The sequence below is a fragment of the Macaca fascicularis genome, chromosome 6, assembly GCF_037993035.2.
Source record: "Macaca fascicularis isolate 582-1 chromosome 6, T2T-MFA8v1.1".
Taxonomy (NCBI): Eukaryota; Metazoa; Chordata; class Mammalia; order Primates; family Cercopithecidae; genus Macaca; species Macaca fascicularis.
In genome coordinates this window covers 25,004,045-25,023,160 of record NC_088380.1, presented here as the reverse complement: position 1 = coordinate 25,023,160, position 19,116 = coordinate 25,004,045, and the positions used below count along the sequence as shown (strand labels likewise).

The following is a 19,116-nucleotide window of genomic DNA, read 5'->3' as shown; positions in this document are numbered from 1 at the left end:
TGATAGATATAGGTAAAGATGTCACCATTTGTTTTTTGAACTGCATTATTTTGATCCATAAAAATAAATTGAAATTATACTTTGTAAGTTTATTTTGAGGGAAAATATACAGTTGGAAATGTATATTTATTTTGAGACGTTTGAGTTTCCATTTTCAAAGGCCATTAGCCCTATTTTTACATTTCCATCACTTTTTGTGTCTGTATGTGAATGTTAAAATATTAATCTTAATGACTAAGGATTTGTAGTAGTCTACTGTCTTTTTTGATGTTATTCCATTTATGTCATTTTTTCCTCTTCAATATATTCTTATAAATCATTATTTGAAAACGAAATCCTTAAGATAACAAATCAGTCAAGAAATGTTTTTTCACGGAATTGACGCATCTTAAGTAGTATTAGTTAATAATATTTTGACTTTATTAATTTTAATAGATTTATATTCTTGCTTTTTTATAATTCTCGCTTATATTTAATTTTAAGTTACAATTAAAATTTAGTCAAATAATTATGTTGCTATGTTTTTAAAATGTACTTTTGAAATAATTAAAAGTTTTAAATGATGTTTTTCTTGCTGCTTATTTCTAGGCAATAAATATAAATCTTCATGTCCAATTATATTTCTTGTATCCTATTGAAATAAATGGTTAGGGTTGTAATTAAACAAGCTACTACCACAAATACATCACATTTTCATTGCTCTAAGACATTTTAAAAGAAAAGTAATCTAATACAGATAGTTGTAATAATTTCTTTATTTCTTGTAATTTTTTACATAATATTTTTAACTTGAAATCACTTGTTAAACCAACAAAACATCAGCAACAAATATTTTAACCCAACATCCACATAACATTGAGTTAATGCAGTAGAAAGTGTATTCCTTTTGGTTAAGCATTAATTTGACTATATAGGCATCAGTGTACATATTTAACAACTTTTGAGGCTGTCTTCAAAATTAAAATATGTAAAACATATACAAATCGTATTATAAATATAAATTAAAGAACAAAAGGAATACAGATGCAAAAAAACCCCACATATTACATATACATATACATCTTACATTCATATTTGTATATTAATCATATATGTCCAAAGCAGTGATCTGATTATGTATTGGAGCTAAATTGTCTACTTTGCTACCATATAGCTTCTTATGTTTTCTCTTACCGTAAAATCAATCAGAGTTTACCCTTTTCAAATAATCCCCACGTAATATACATATGTTGAATTTTTAAAATACAATTTTATTGAAAATGTAACTTAATTGAACTCGGACTGTCAAAGTTTCTAATAATGTTTAAGACTCTGTTAAAAAGTTACATATAACATTACCTATAAAATCTCTACATTCCTCAATCATTTTTCATTTTATTTTTGGGGAGAAACAAAGCATAGTCACAATAATTTCCTAAATTTTTCTGACATTAGAAAAATTCTTCCAGATCAATGTGTAAATGCGTATAAAATAATCTCATTTTAAGTGCTATATCTAAATTAACAAAACCCCAAATAATATATTTTTGTTTACCATCTTGAAGTAAAGGGTATGATCCAAAAGAGAGAGAGATGAGAGAGGGAGAGATTATTAAAATCAAAGTAATAATAAAAAGATAGTTTAACTCAAGGATACATTCACAAGAAATAAAAGTCAATTATTTTGAACAACTTTAGACAAAATGAAGATCTTAAAAAAGTGTAGATTATACCCATGGATAAGAGATATATTGATGAGATATATTTTTCTTTTTCTGCAGCTAATACAGACTATAAGTGCAGTAGACAAAGATGACCCTTTAGGTGGACAGAAATTTTTTTTCAGTTTAGCTGCTGTCAATCCAAACTTCACAGTACAGGATAACGAAGGTAAGTTTCAGAACTTGTTCACTATGACCTATGATGATATTAACAGGAAATGTCCCTAATGTAATCATTGCAATATATATGCCATGTCAATTTATTGATACTAAAATATGTGAAAGAGGTCTCTTTATGGATGTTAAGGAAATGATTGAGTCTTGATAAGTTTAGAAAGGCTGGAAATAATTCTTACAACTATAATACAGGACACATAGGGTAGAGAAATGAATGATTCAGTAAGACTCTTAAGCAGACTTCAGTGAGATTTATCAGCAGCAGATTCACCAAAGCCAAATATGCATAAAGGAGTGAAAAGAATGAGAAGTAGCGTGTGAGGTGATTCAGTACAAAGGCATTGTTACAAAGGTACTGTTGCAATGGCAAGATGTATGCCTCTTGAAGGTTAAAAAGCCTTCTTCTTCTATTTTGTTATTGATTTAAGACATGCAACAATGTGTGAAATTTACCTAATCCATTTTCTTCATGAATATTGGATTGATGTGTGTTCTGTATGTGTGTAAGCACACGTGCACAGATGCACATAAATTTAAAAAACACACATTTAGTATGGTTTTTCTCTTGGCATGCAAAATAGGTTTTTTGAAAAGAGAAAGCAATTGTTATCATCTATGTAATCTTCATAAATGATTCACTTATAAAAATTTACCACTTTGAAAACAGTACTGAGGAATTATGTGAAAACCTAATAAATAAACCATTCATAGTATATTTTTCAAAGTAATCGTTTGTCTTATCTATATATTAATTGCAGTGTACTTATTTTTTAGGAAAATGTATATCAATTTTATTTTTTACATAAATACATTTTTATTTATATGTTAAACCTTGGTTATCACATTGGGGAAAATGTACTATCTCAAACCAATTGTAATATTTTAAAATTTATTTTAGATAATACTGCCAGAATCTTAACCAGAAAAAATGGATTCAATAGACATGAAATCAGTACCTATCTCTTGCCTGTGGTGATATCAGACAATGATTACCCAATTCAGAGCAGCACAGGCACACTGACCATTCGAGTGTGTGCTTGTGACAGCCAAGGCAACATGCAATCCTGCAGTGCCGAAGCCCTGCTCCTCCCTGCCGGCCTCAGCACCGGGGCCTTGATCGCCATCCTCCTTTGCATCATCATTCTACTGGGTAAGAAATCTTAAAACAATGGGAACATTTTCTAGGCTCTTTAGTATGTGTTTGAAGAAGAATCGTTGCTATTAAAATCCCTTTCCCAAAACCAATCCCACATTTTAAGACAGACATAAATTAACTATGTGATATGCTTTATATTAAAATATTTTATTTGATCAGAATATATAAGAATATATAAAGAATTTTTGTTGTAGTCGTAGTAATAGCGGAACTTTACCTCGTGGGGCCTAGAATTCATTGTAATGGGAATCAAAATATTTAGAAAAAACAACAACTGTCTTTCACCACAATGCAGTAAACAAAGGAAAAGGCAAGAAGAATGAATGCAGAATGGCTTGTGTAGGAGCTTGGAAATTTGAGAGACAAAATTCTTGCTAGCCGTGCTGAATGTTCTGATGGAATTAAGAGATCTTTAGAACCTAAGTCCAGTGAACAAATGAAAGGAGACACATCAGTGGCCAGGACCCCAATTATTTTATTGCTGGCCCATTATTTTCTTCCTGAGTGGTGTAGTAACAGAGTCTGGGGCAATGGTTCTTCTGGAACATCTTCTATACAGGAATCAAGTAAGAGTTGGAAGAGATGGAAGATAAATAGTAGGGTCTCAAACCACAACTCTGGAAGGTAGACGTTAATCAATCTCAATAAGACTAAAAACAACAAAGACAAAGGTTAAGTTGATAACATTTGTTAGAATAGCAATTCAAAAACTTGATATAGAAGCAATTCCCATCAGCATTCCTGTATTCAATAATTGCTAACTTTTCACACATACAAAATAAAGTAAAACTTTAGCATTTGTCTTAAATATTAAAATAATGTAGACAATAATAAATTGTAGCAATATTTTTATGATTATAAAAAAAGAGCATGTTTTTGTATGAAGTTAAGGCCTGCAACAACAAGAAATGGATTAAAAATATTTCCACGTTCTTTATTTGAGTTATGTCTACTTCATTCTATAGAAGTTTCCATTTTTCTGCTTTTATCATAGCATTTATGTACTTTCACTCTGTGTTTAAATATCAGAAAGGTAAATTACTTATGACAGATAAATCATTGAATGGATGATTTGAACAATTCTAGATTAGATTTTTATGTGGTTCAGGAAATGAGAACATGCAAACTAAAAAATACACATTTTATCATTTGTTACTATGAAATGAAATCTAGAACAAAACTTTTCTCTGTACCACAAAAAATATATGCCTCATTTTATTTCATAGAGTGAGAATTTGGTATAATTCTATTTTTATAATTTGACTTACGATTAATACAACAAACATTGAGGAAAAGTTAATAAATGTACCTTACAATAGTTGAATCCCCAATAGCAAATATGAGTAATATAAATATTTATTTGGGGGATTTATACTTTAAATCATATAGAAAACTTGTTCTATTAAAATATGCAATTAAAATGAAAGTCTCTAGTACAAATAATATTAATGGTGGTAAGTTTTTAGTATGTGTTTACTGTGTTTCAGACTCTGTCACTGGCACTTTGCCATGACAACCTTTTTCACTTGACAAAAAAATATCTGGCATGTGTGGTGTTATTTTCATTTTATGCATAATGAAACTGAAAATTCAAAATAGTCAGAATAATTTCCAAGGTCACATAATTTCTGAGTGTTTGAGCTAGGGTACCTTGCTATTAGTGTATGCAGAGATCCCGCGAAATCTGTATTTCCACTTTTATTATGGCTGGATGGAGGCCTCACTATCTTACATATTCACTAAAATCGTATTAAAATAGATTTTTACCTGATTTACTTTTCCCCCAAACAATGATAGTTCATTTTATAATCAGGAGCAGACTGCTTAACTGCTTTTGAATTAAAATCAGTTTAAGTATTCTCTCTAGTTTTGTTAGTTTAAACAGATTTTTATATTTCTATTACCCTAATCAAAAGACATTCAAGAAAAAGGGAAATGAACTTGAACTTGGAGCAAATCGTAATTAGTTGTCATTATTCTCAACATTAGAAGGCTTTTGCTGAGCAAGGTCGTTTGGTTGATGATAAATAATCTGAGATTTAAAATCTTTACACATTTTTATGTGCATAAATATTTGAATTTATGCAAAATAAAATGGCATATTTTCTTAAAAGCTTGAAGAATACACTTTTTAAAAAGCTCTGCATATTTGCTTTTTAATTACTTGGTCAAGAACACTTATCAATGGCTAAAACTTTCTTTTTCATGGCATTAAAAATGTTTATTGTTTGCCTTCTCACATAGGTTAAAGACAGACTAGTCTGTGCTTTCGATGTTAAAACAGAAAACATAACTTAATACCCCTTCATATAATAATATAATTAATTACATACTCTTTAAATGTGTGTTCAAAGAAGGTAAATAAATACTTGTATCAATATTTCTTTGGATATATATGGATATATATCATATATATTTATTTTATATATATATATATATCCAGTAAGAATCTTCCCATCCTTGTCTAACTGAGTTCACACTTTTTCCCTTGAATCCTTTTAAAGGTTGAGGATCAAAATGTTTGGAAATAATGAGTAAGGGTGAGAAACTCTACTGCAATCAGAAGAATTTGATACTAACTTTCTCTTATCATTTATGCTATTTCCACTGTTATGATTATGAATATTGTCTCTCATTGAAGTGGGAAAATGTCCATTTTGAGCAGTACACTTTTCTATTGTGAATCTAGCCAAGATTCATAATTTTGGGGGGGAGCTAATCCAGTGTTTTAATTTGAGAATTTTACTCTTTGTAAATTGAGAAATTTACTCTTTGCCATCTTGTAACCTAACAATGTTTTTGGGGGGGTCTCATGCGAGGTATATATTTTCATGGAAACCTTAGAAATTTCTAAATCCATCTAACTCTAAATAATCTTTTTTTTTCAATAATTACAGCATTCTTTTAATAAAGTAACAAAAAATATGTAAGTTCATCAGCAAAGCTATTTAACAGAAGTCAGTACTCAATATCTTGTGAAGGATGTTGCTTTTTGCTATTATGTAAAGGCTTTGAAAAAAGTAAGCATCAGGTTGTCCTTTTAAATTGTCTTCCTTGAAGCTGAATTCAATTGGTGTAGATTTATACACACAAATTTTATATAGCATCTTACGTTCCTTATTTAATGCAAAATATAAATATTATCTGTACAATGAGGAATCTTTTTAAATGGTTCCTAGAAAAATAAAGTGTAAGTCACTATATTTAAGGAATATTTTACGTTGCTTTAAAAATAAGTCACTATAGTTAAGGAATATTTTACGTTGCTTTAAAAATAAATTAGAAACACTGATCTTAAACACCACCCACCCTTGCTAAACCCTTCAGCATCTCCCCTGACACCTCCCCCAAACTGTGGGAAGTATAAAATTAATCTGAAAGTCTAACCTGTTATAGAAAGCCTGGGTAACTTAAACTCCTTTATAGTATTTCCACTCGTTATAGTGTTTTGAAGGGAGGTCTAATGTATCTTCTTGTCTTTTTTCAAGTTATAGTAGTACTGTTTGCAGCTCTGAAAAGACAGCGAAAAAAAGAGCCTCTGATCTTGTCAAAAGAAGATATCAGAGACAACATTGTGAGCTATAACGATGAGGGTGGTGGAGAGGAGGACACCCAGGCCTTTGATATCGGCACCCTGAGGAATCCTGCAGCCATTGAGGAAAAAAAGCTCCGGCGAGATATTATTCCAGAAACGTTATTTATTCCTCGGAGGACTCCTACAGCTCCAGATAACACGGACGTCCGGGATTTCATTAATGAAAGGCTAAAAGAGCATGACCTTGACCCCACCGCACCCCCATACGACTCACTTGCAACCTATGCCTATGAAGGAAATGATTCCATTGCTGAATCTCTGAGTTCATTAGAATCAGGTACTACTGAAGGAGACCAAAACTACGATTACCTCCGAGAATGGGGCCCTCGGTTTAATAAGCTAGCAGAAATGTATGGTGGTGGGGAAAGTGACAAAGACTCTTAACGTAGGATATATGTTCTGTTCAAACAAGAGAAAGTAACTATACCCATGCTGTCTCCACTTCACAATATTTGATATTCAGGAGGTTTTTCCTGCCAGTCAGCACAATTTTTTTTTCCCATTTACTTCTTAATTTGTTCATTAATTACATTAATTCTTTCCTGTAGGATGTCTCATGGAATATATACAACATTTTATTTAATCACTTCCAAGAGCCAAAGCTATGGAAATACAGTGTTGTCCATCTTAGTAAATAAAAGATAATTTCAGAAACATGAACAGGATAGTTCTCCCTTAAGCAACCTCACAAACAAGCCGCTTCTGTTAGATACATGTCCTGCCCTTGCAAATGAAGCTTTTAAAAAGGTGAAGAAAAATTTTAAGGTATATCCTGTTCTGTACATTAAATTAAAAAAAATGTACATGTGGTGTTAGTAGGTGTGATATGCAACCTGGTATACAGACATTTGTGCAATTTCATTTCATCAAATTCTATCTGCTAATGTTTTATATTTATATTTTTGTATTTATTTTTAAAAAAATAAACCAGTTTTTACAACTACTTTGTCTGTAGCTTCTTTTTTCTCCCTAGGATGGAAGACTTTCTCCCTGAACTAAATACCTTGATACACAATTACCTTACATACAGGTAAGAACACAATGTCATTATCATTAGTATTGAGAGTGCTAACCAAATTAATATGATTTAGGTAAGAATTACTTTTCCAATGAGTTTTGATACGCTGTGGTATGTGGAAAACTCTTCATATACAAAGTAATAGTCATTTATAAAACACATAAAAATTTGCCATTTAAACAACTTAAAACATGACCATCCTTATGCTAAATATCCCAAGACACCAGCAATGCAGTAATTTCATTTTGTTTATATTCACTAAAATCATACCTGAAAGAATAAAACATTTTCTCATTTTTTATGAGAAAGTTTAAAGTTTATAGAGAATAATAGTTCAGACAGATTTCAGACTAAAATAATCCTTTAATGGAAAATATACTTACCTCCTATGGTGACTTTAAAAATGCCTACTAATGACAGTAATAATGCAGAATATTCCATTAAGACATAGCTTTACAATTATATCAAGATTTTAAAAGCCATGATGCATCTGTTTGTAACAAAACCTGCTTTTCTGTTAATGATTCCATAATTATTTACAATAATTCTCTTTAGGGAGATTGAATAATAGGCTTCTTTGTTGATATAAGGCCTATATCGCAGAGAAATTATTCAGTAACAGCCATCTTATTTGTTGATACTGAAGGGGATATGTTAAAAATTAATTGGTGATCCTGAAATGTAAAATGTATGCCTATAACTACCTGCTAAAACTCTCTCAATAATTTCCCTGCCATTGTGCTCTCCCAAAGGAGAGAAAGGAATGGACAGTATGTAGATTATTCTATTCCCCAAATCTCCTTTACATGGGAACTGGGACAACCCTCTCTCAGTATCATTGATTTCATTGAACAAGTGTGGGCTTTTCTTTTATTCATCTTCTTACACCGTCATTCATCACATATTTTTTGAGCAGCTATTATAAAATCAAGGGATGTTTTAAACACTAGACATGTGATAAATCATAGATCATTATTTTATATTGCTGCATGATTTTTCTATTAATTAAAATGAAAATATTGCAAAATAGTTAACATCTAACTTGTACTATTATTAATTTTTCTTTTTTTTTTTTTTTTTTTGAGACAGGGTCTCACTCTTTCTTTTGCCCAGGCTGGAGTGCAATGGTTTGATCACTCCTCACTGCAGCCTCTACCTCCCAAGCTTACACAGCCCTCCCACCTCAGCCTCTCAATAGCTGGCAGTAGAAGTGTACACCATCACATCTGGCTAATTTTGTATTTTATTTTATTTTATTTTATTTTATTTTATATTCCATAGAGATGAGGTTTTGCCATGTTGCCGAGGTTTGACTCAAACTCCTGGATTCAAGTGATCAACCTACCTCGGCCTCCCAGAATGCTTGGATTACAGGCATGAGCCACCATGCTATGCCCTATTGTTTACTTTTCTAAACAGCAAATAAATAAACCACTTTGCTCTTCATTTTTCATAATTTAAATAAGCTGAAAAAAGATGATTTATAAATCTTTTGATCATTCAAAATGGTGATTAAGTTGATCAATTATCATTGTTTCTACTATCAACAAAATATGAAAGAAAATTTATGCAATGATACATACATACTCAGGCTGAGATTTCACTCTATATCAAGTAGATACTCTTACGCAACCTCAAGAATTACAGATATTTATCGGTAGTCATTAAGTGTGAATAATTAGACGTCTAGGATCTTCTAGAATTATAGAAACCTAAAATTCAGGTTTTTTAAGATTAAGGAGATCTACATATCTATATTCATTTATCAATATAGCTATCTAAATGTCCATATATAATTTATGTCTATATTATATATATGTGTATGTACTTATAAAACATAACTCTTAGACTCTAACATTCAAGGAAATTATTCCTTTTATTTTTTCACTTACAAATACACATACACACACTTATATTCACATGTCTTTATTAAAAATTTCAGCTTAACATAGCTATTAACAAGAAAATAGAGTCACTTTTCAAAATCCCTTACTCATTATAGGTCTTTTGTGCTCAAAAAGACAAATGAAGGAATGGAAGGATGGTGTGATTCTTACATTCATTCAGAACTCGATTATTAATCATGTTTGATATTTGCCTCAGAGATTTTGGTGAACAGTAAAATGAGATAAAGTTGATAAATTTGCAAGAACTGAATTATACAGAACATATAATTATTTTGTACAAGGGTACAAAAGCAATGACTGAATTATGAACTCTGTCCCTAGTCAGTTATGGTATAACAAATGTTACATATATGCCCCAAGATTAACTAAGTGGCATACAACATGGAAAGTAAGAAATTAATAAAAAATGTTGTGGGCTCCTTTAATTCAAGGACAGAGTATGTCTTTCCTTCCATTGTTTTCTCAGTGATCAGTCCCTGGCACATTATAGTCACTAATTATGCTAAATAATTTCATTACATCTCCCTAACACATTTTCTAAATATTTCCTATAGTCATTCTCCAATGGCCTCATTATCAATTATGGCTGTTCAAGGTAGACTTGAGGCCTTCTTTTTCTTCCGTACCTATCACATCAGTTTTCATTTACTATAGAATCTCCCAAAATAAATATGCTTTAATCTACTGCCATTCTTGTTTTAAAAGAAATTTTTCAGTTACAATCGTTAAGCACCACTGTGTCAGTTTTTTGCCATACACTTAAAGTAGATTGCCCTTAATCTTTACAATAAGTTCTCCAATGTATTAATATCCCCATAGCATACAAGATCTACAAATAGAGCTGCCAACTACTGCGGTATTAACGTGAAGATGCTCTCCTTGCTGTTGAGCCCTTTGTATTTTTCACTTGAGCCACTGTCAGTGTGACAGTCTTCAAACTTCTTTCCTGCAATACAATTTTGCATTTTGCTTACAAGAAAAGGAAAAAATAAAAAATAAAAGCAAAAACCAAAAAACAGATTAGTAATCTTCAAAGAAAAAAGAAGTCATATTTCTCATTGTCAAATACTTCACTGAACCCTGTCACCTAGAGGCTCAATTCCAAACTCCTATTATAGAATATTATTTTCCCTCAAGTTGTTTTTTTCTCTCATTGCTATGACGATTTGAATTGTCATTTTAAAACTTGTGACCAGATAATTTATTATTTAAGTCTGAATTTCTCCTGAAATTCCAAAGATACCTACTACTTAATAGTAACATCCCATACTTGACATATCCAGAAGAGTACCACACGTTTCCCCACCAATACATGCCAAACTTACTTCCTCTGCAATCTGCTTCAGCGCTGATTGGCAATGCTTTCACTCCAGTGAAGAGCTCAGGCCCATGACTTTGGAGTCACCCCATATACTGCTCTTGCAAACCTCACCTCCAAACAGATTAGTTTTCGTATTAAAACACACATTGTCCTATAACTTCTCATCATTTCTATTTTTGATCCAAGCCACCAATACCTTCCTCCTCAATTATTAGGAACAGTTAACTTCCTAACTCATAGCTTTCGATCCTGCCCCATTTACACTCAACTGTCAGCACTGTGGTCAGAAGAATCTTCAAAATAAATTGTCTATGTGGTCATTTCCTTCTTTTAAACTCTTTAGTCATTTGTCATTTTAGTCAGAGTAGAAAACGAATTCGTTATAATGGCCTAAAGCCTCTCCATACCCCTTTGACCTCTCTTCTGCTGTTCTCCCATTTATTCACTTCGCTCTGATCTCTTCTTCGGTACTGTTTCTTCCTGCCTTTCTGTGTTCACACTGGCCATTCCTTCTTCTTGCAACTGATCTCCCTACCTAGCTCAAGTTCTTGATCAATTGATCAAATGCTGTTTTTGATTTGAGGTCTACCCTATCCACTCTTAAAACTATAGCATTTCCCTGGACCCTCCTTTACGTTGCATTTGTTTTCTCCTTAATGCTATCGCCTTTTGAGTATGCTATGTAACTTACTTTTTACACTGATTATTTTTTGTCTCCCTCAGACAGAATGTAAAATTCATGACAATATGTCATTAATTGTAAATTTGGTCATTATGATGACCAAATACATAGAATGATGTCTATCTGTCTTTGAGCTCAAAAACATTTGTTGGAAGAATTAACACACACTTTACTCTTAAATTTATCACATATTACACTGAAATGTAGGCAATAAACATATTATATGTATGCCATATTTCTGCCTCCTCCTTTAGTGAACTACTTAAAGTTATAGGAGGTGCCTTAGTGATTTGTTTGTTCCTTTTATGACTGACAGAGCAGGAGCATTGCCATCTTGGACAAGCCCCTGATTCTAAAGTTCACCTTAATAAAAAGCCACCTAAATCCAAAGGGCATCAGCCTAATGGCTAAGGTCAGCATGACCATAAGCCACAAATAATATCTCCAACCAAAAAACATTCCAAATCCCTCCCCAACCAGAGACATGGTAGCCTCGCGATAACCCCCGTCCGGTGCGGAAAGCTGCCTGCCGCAAAATAACCTCCCTTCCTCCCAGAGAGATTCTAATCCCGTCAAAAACTTCTCCACACACATAAACATTCCAAGCTTGTGATAAGCCCCCTCACCCTAAAACTAATATACACTCTCAGTCTGCAAGAGAAAGCGCGCCTGACTGAAACCAGCCAGGAGCGCCTCTCAGGTTTTCACTAAAGAAAACCTGTCTTTAACCGCCAGCCGCATTTCGTTTTTCTTTCCTCTTTCTTTAACTCTTACAAAGACAACTGATTTTTTCCCCCAAAATACAACAGTGCTTGCCCACCATTTTAAGAATAAATGATAGCCAGTAATTATTTTGGTTAATTGCTTTAGGAAATTAGAAATAAACTTTAAAAGAATCTGAGAAAAAGTGAAGTTACATTGCAAATGTATTTAGAACATTTGCAAAGTGCCAGTGATAATGAGAGTAGGATTTAACATAAAATAAGTACTAGTGTCAGAGAATGACTACCCTTTCGGGTTCTGTTCTAATGCAGTTGAAGTCTGAGTCACAGTTTTGGGGAACCTCATATTTAAAGACAATGAAAAGGCCAAATAAAGGGACAGCCACTCAGGCAAGGTTTTGAGAAAGATTGTTATCAAAGGGAATGATGAAGTGGAAGAGATTACCAGAGTTTTAAGAACTCGAACTCCCTGTCCAAAATGTTTGTGAAAGAAAATTAGAATCCTAGGACCCCAAACTCACTATGCCAAAAGCAAAGTTAAACTTGAGAACTGAATCACTGACTTTCTTTTGTTCCCAAACAGATAGCTATAATTCCACATGCTTAAATTAAGTAATTTTAAAGTTTAATGTTAAGTAAAACAGATTTACTGAGCACAAGAGGCATGCATAATTGACTTTTCCTTCTACTCTCTTATTTTCTCATGTAAAAAGTAGACTCCACTAGGTGTGATGGTTGGCTCACACCTGAATCCCAGCACTTTGAGAGGCTGAGGTGGGTGAGATCACCTGAGGTCAGGAATTTGAGTCCAGCCGGGCTGACATGGTGAAACCCTGTGTCTACTAAAAATACAAAAATTAACTGGGCGTGGTGAGGCACGCCTGTAATCCCAGCTACTCAGGCAGTTGAGGCAGCAGAATCCCTTGAACCCAGGAAGTGGAGGTCGCAGTGAACTGAGATTGTGCTACTGCACTCCAGTCTGGGTGATTGAGCAAGACTCTATCTCAAAAAAAAAGAAAAAATTGAAATTCTCAAAACTTTCTTTGGAACAAGTGATGGTCACAGGTCCTACTATGACTTGGGTTTCTTTTTCCCAGACGCATCCTCAACCTTGGCAAAATAAACCTCTAATCAATTGAGATCTGTCTCAGTCACTTTTTCATTGGGTTACATTTTGGTAACCATGAAGGGATTCTCTGAAAGAGCATGAAGTTAGATCTTGGTCTACAGCAACTCCCCTATCAGGGCCCTGCTACAAGCTGAAGCTCGTATTGTCCTGACAAATGACTTGATTAGCTGAAGTCCGGGAGCTTCTCCCTCCAGAGATCCCTCATCTTCGAATAATTTTTGGTTGTGATCTGAGGTTTATTCTGGTGCTGAGCACCTATTCTGGGAGTTTCTGCTTCCGTGATGGCCGAGAGCAGGCTTCCGATTGGGCTGCATCTCCAGGTAAGTGGTTTGGGGTTTCATTTTGAGGTTTGCTAGCTAAAGGTCAAGTTCTGTCAGCTGGCTATCACTTCTTTTTATGCTCAGAGATCTTGACTTTATGTAAATTGTGTGATTGCCTTTTTTTCTGGTTTTGGGTTTTTTAGTTTTTTTTTTTTTTTTTTGAGACAGAATCTCACTCTGTCACCCAAGCCAGAGTACAGTGATGCAATCTTTGCCCACTACAACCTCTGCCTCCCAGGTTCACATGATTCTCCTGCCTCAGCTTCCCAAGTAGCTGAGACTACAGGCATGCACCACCACACCCAACTAATTCTTTGTGTATTTTTAGTAGAGATGGGGTTTCACTATGTGGGCGTGAGACTATTATATGAGTCTCGAACTCCTGACCTCAGGTGATCCACTCACCTCAGTCTCCCAAAGTGCTGAGATTACAGGTGTGAGCCACTGCACCAGACCTTTTCTTTCTTTTCTTTTTTAAATTTTAGCCTATCTTCCCTTAGATTTAACCACCTCCTGGCTCCCTCTAATGTCAACTGAAACCTTCATCACTGTATGAAGTTAAGTTCCACCTCTAAAAAACTCTGGCCAGTTAAGAAAAATTAAAAAGATTGACTACCTGAGAGTTTTTCTTTATATAACAAGCCTGCCATCCCAGCCTTTCTCTGTGTGCTATTAATTGAAAGATTTTAGAAATCTATTATTCTACATAATTAATGAAAACATCAAATTTCAAAAGGACACATAATAGTGTCACGGCTAGCCTTAAAAATTCTCTTGACTAAATCAAGAGAGAGAAAAAAAATCTGACCCAAAACAGTTTAAAATTCCCACCATGGCTTAGGTTTGCTATATCTGGTCAGGGAACAAGGGCCACTTAACCTTATGGCATAATAGCTAAAATTCAATTCTACACCTTCACCTCTATGGCAAGGATTTGATTGCTGGTCAGTGAACCAGCTTCTCTTAGTTTGATATTTCTGTGACTTTTGGGGTACCAATTTACTATTGATCTTACCCCCTTCCTTGAACAATCTTTGATTTCCTGCCTCCTTCTATCTGCAGGGAGTTCACAAGGTTTTGGGCCTTTGTGAGTGGAAGGTCGTCTGAGAAACAAAGACCCAGAGAGTATGGCCTGACAGAAATGCGGGTTATACCTCATTTATAGCTAGTGAAACTGTCCTTCTCTCAGCTATCTTTCGGGTGATTCTGGATTCTGTAAAAATCTGCTTGTCATCTCTTTGGAGACAGCTTGTATATCCAACGTTAAGTGATATCCTTGGTTAAGGTACTTGGGAGGATACTTTTTGTTAAAGCAGTTCAAAGGCCAGAAATATTAACTGTTTGTTCTATCTAAAATCTAGTAATAAGAAATTTGAAAGGATTTTTTAGTAGCTCCATCACCAATAGTCGACAATAAAAACTGACATTTAGATTATATATGGATATATATGTAGTTATAAGACCTCTATTTGCTCTCTCTATGAAGCTTTCTCAGTCAACTAAATTTCTGTCTTCTTAAACCTCTGCCAGCCACATGATTTCCCTCTGTCTGTTTCCCTACTTATTTATACAGGCCCATCCTTTCTCTTGCAACCCTTGGTATGACACAAGGGGACAAAAAGAAAAAAATTAACAGCCCAGGAATTCTAACCCCCAGGCCAACCCCCTCTCCCTCCTTAAGAAAAAACAGAAAAGGCACCACAGATTCTTTTTTTAGAGAAACTGCTGTGGTGTTTGTTTGTTTGTTTGTTTGTTTGTTTGTTTTTCTTCAGGGACTCCCAAGAGTTGGAATGAACAGAGTCCTTTCAAACCCAAACCTCTGTTTTTTGTTGTTTTTTTGTTTGTTTGTTTGTTTGTTTTTGGATTGTGTTACCTTAACTTTTTGGCTTTTGGAGGTACCAGACATTACTTTGTATTGTAAATAATTTGGCTTTGGTGTATATAATGACAAGGGAGTGGGCTGATCAGAGAGTGGGTTGATTGGCATTTGGTTGCCCACCAGCCTTGGAGGAATTTCCTTGTAGCGAAATTCACTGTGAAACTGTTGTGTGGCCCAGTCCCCACGGCATTTCTTCCTTTGTCGAAACTCAATATTCAATGTGTGTCCTGCCTTGAGTTTAATGTTCTATTTAAAAGATCAAAACTAAATTAAAAGTCCCTATCTAAATAAAATAGACTTTGTTATAAAATCTGATGATAAATTTAAGTAATGTTATATTACCTCTGCATCCAGTTATTAATCTTCCTTTTACACAACCAAAATTCTTTTGAAAAGCTTAAATTCTCTAGCTTTGTGTATACTATGAGATGTAAATTCTCTATCTTGTTTCACATAAGTGTTGTCTCTTTAGAAATGCAAATTTAGGGTGACCTAGCTAACAATTGCCTAGAGCAGTAAAACAGGTAATTGGAACAATGAATGAAAAAATTGGTATTTAAAACTGGCAAATGAAGAATCTTATAAATCTAGAAGATCTGCTTTTGTTTGTGTGAGTCTGTATGTCTATGTGTTTATATGTGTCACATGTATGTGATGTTTCACTACAAAAGTTCTAACTAATTGGCCGAAAGAAAAGGTAAGCACTTAAATCTCATATCAAAAAATAGAAACTTTAACTCAAATGCTTTTCAGTTCATATGACTTTAGGAATCATTAGTAAATAAAGACAGTTTTGAAATTATTTGTAAAGTAAAATAGAAATGTCTTCAAAATTTGCAGTTCGGATACTGTTTCTGTTAGATATTTTAAGGTTTAAAACTTGGCTTCTGTAATACTTTTGATCCTTGCTTAACTTCTCTACAAATGTCTGTATTTAGACTTGAGCCTTTTGGGCCATGAAAAAACCTAGCTTTAGGCATTGTCCTTTGTTGTGGGCTTACTCTGAATCTGGTACATATTTAAAATCCCTTACTTACGGGCATGGTGATTCACACCTGTAATTCCAGCAGTTTGGGAGGCCAAGGTGGGTAGATCACTTGAGATCAGGAGTTTCAGACCAGCCTGGCCAACATGAAGAAACCCTGTCTCTACTTAAAATACAAAAATTAGTCAGGCATGATGGTGTGTGTACATGTAATTCCAGCTACTAGGAAGGCTAAGGCACAAGAATCGCTTGAACCCAGGAGGCAGAGGTTGCAATGAGCAGAGATTGCACCAGTGGACTCCAGCTTGGATAACAGATGGAGACTCTGTCTCTAAATAAATAAATAAATACATAAATAAATATATAAATAAATCCCCTTAGTTCCTAGGCCTCTCCCTAAAAATAAGAGTTACTAAGAGTTAACATTACAAATAATATATCTTTTTAAAACAATTAAGTATTAGTAAAACAATTTTATATGTAAAATATAAAGGAAAATAGGATGTGTTTTTGGTAAAAAGGTAATAGGAAGGCATTGCAAATATGTTTTTTGTTAAAGGGAATAATTTTACCTAGTTTTGAGGTTTTTCTTAAATTAAAGAAATGAAAAAGAATGATAGCTAAAACTGAATGGATATAGAAAGTTGGAAAAGAAACAATACGGAAAACAATTGTAAGACATTATGGTTTATTGAAATCTTACCTTATGAGATTAGGCGGATATGTTTATAAGATTTTATTTAAAATTACCTCTAATGTTAAGAATACACTACGTAAAGATAAAATTTCGTTTTCTCTTTTGAACAAGATTTTTGTGTAGTATTAACTGATAATAATATATTTTTATTTACCTTTTGAGTAAACTACAAAAAAGGGGAAAGAGAGAGGAACAGATTAAGTAGGCCGTATGCCATCTTTATTTTATCTTATTTTTTGGGAAACAGAGTCTTCTCTCTATCAAAGAGTAGAAGATTTCACTTTTTAAAATCTTTAATTATCCTTTTGGCTAGTCGAATGACTTACATTTCTAGAGATCTGTTATCCCATTTTGTAATATCAAGAATTTTAAACTTTTGATATTTGAAAAACTCCAAAATCAAAATTGTATGTCCTAAATTCAGTCTTATTATCTCATTAACTTTTTTAGATGTTAGGACACTTGAAGTCCAAAAGAGACATGTTCAGATTATTTGATATAATAAAATCATACAGAAAGCATTGTTAAATATGAAATGGTGTTTAACATTTTTTTGTGTCATCCAAAGACAATTGTTATTTTACTTTGATCCTTCTCAAAAGAAGTTAATAATCAGCTATAATGGAAAACCTATTTATCTAAGGAAATTTCCAGAAAGGTCTCTGATGGGTGCTCTTAAGTGAAGGTTTTGGATAATCTTAGAGATTGTGCCATTAGACTAAGGAAAATACTTCCAGGACTCTCACTAAAGAGCTCATACATGCATAAGCATTACTAACCAATACCAAATGGAATGAGTTAATTGTATGAGACTGAACTTGTAGAGGAATGAAATAATTTTTATGACTTTATTTTTGTTTGAAACATTGCTGATTCTTTTTGTTTTGTTTCTGAGAGTCAATAAAAGTTTCATTGTTGTTTTTTTTTTCTTTTGAGCAAGGTATAGCTTGTAACAACCAAGTAAAATATACCCTTGTGAGTAAATTTTGAGTTTTAGCTATCATTCTTTTTCGTTTCTTTAATTTAAGAAAAACCTCAAAACTAGGTAAAATTATTCCCTTTAACAAAAAACATATTTGCATATTTCTTTCTATCTATCTGATTTATCCAGAATTTGGAAACTATTTGTGAGTATTCTTAATTTACAGCAATATAAGTATTTGCATAGGTTCAACAAGAATCTGTTTCCCTCTGTAATAGAACACAATTAGAGACACTGGTTATTATACCAAGGCTTTAACTGGAATGACATATTTTAGGTATGAACCAACTGCTTTGTGGAATTGAGATTATCATTATAGAGCCGATAAAACCCCCTTGGAAATACTGTTTTTGTATCTTGTCTATGCAGGTTTTTTACAGGGATCCTGAAAAGAGTGTTACATCCTATTAAGAATGCCACTTTCTGACAGGCCCAGGAACCTCAGGTTTTTTAAGGAGAGGAAAAGTTACTCAATTCATACAGACCAAACATGTGATCAGAGACTCATTTTCTTCTATAATACTTTCTCTGACAGATTTTGAAGAAAATTGGGGAAATGTCTAAGAAAAATAGAACCCTTGGACTCCAAACTCCCTATGCCAAAAGGAAAGTTAAGCTTGGGAACTGAGTCATGCGAAAACTGCCTTCTTTCTGTTCCCAAACAGATAGCTGTAATTTCACATGCTTACTTAATCTTATGCAAAAATGTAGATTTACTGAGCACAAGATGAATGCATAATTCACTTTTCTCTCCACTCTCTTTTTTTCACGTGTAATATGTAGATTCGCTGAGCACAAATTCAGAGTGCTAATCAGATCCTTACAAGAACATAAGCACTTGCCTCA

At 33.4% G+C, this 19,116-nt stretch overlaps 1 protein-coding gene across 2 annotated transcripts in view; it reads left to right on the top strand.

Annotated features, from left to right (window-relative positions):
• LOC102137890 (cadherin-10) overlaps positions 1 to 7,571 on the top strand; it is a 161,599-nt gene extending 154,028 nt beyond the window's left edge. For both annotated transcript variants that reach the window (XM_005556626.4, XM_015451242.3), the window contains 3 exons: positions 1,761 to 1,869; positions 2,776 to 3,027; positions 6,522 to 7,571. In XM_005556626.4, coding sequence (XP_005556683.1) covers positions 1,761 to 1,869; positions 2,776 to 3,027; positions 6,522 to 7,012 — 852 coding nt within the window. In that variant the 3' untranslated portion in view covers positions 7,013 to 7,571. The remainder of the gene's footprint in view (positions 1 to 1,760; positions 1,870 to 2,775; positions 3,028 to 6,521) is intronic.
• Positions 7,572 to 19,116: the final 11,545 nt, after the last annotated feature.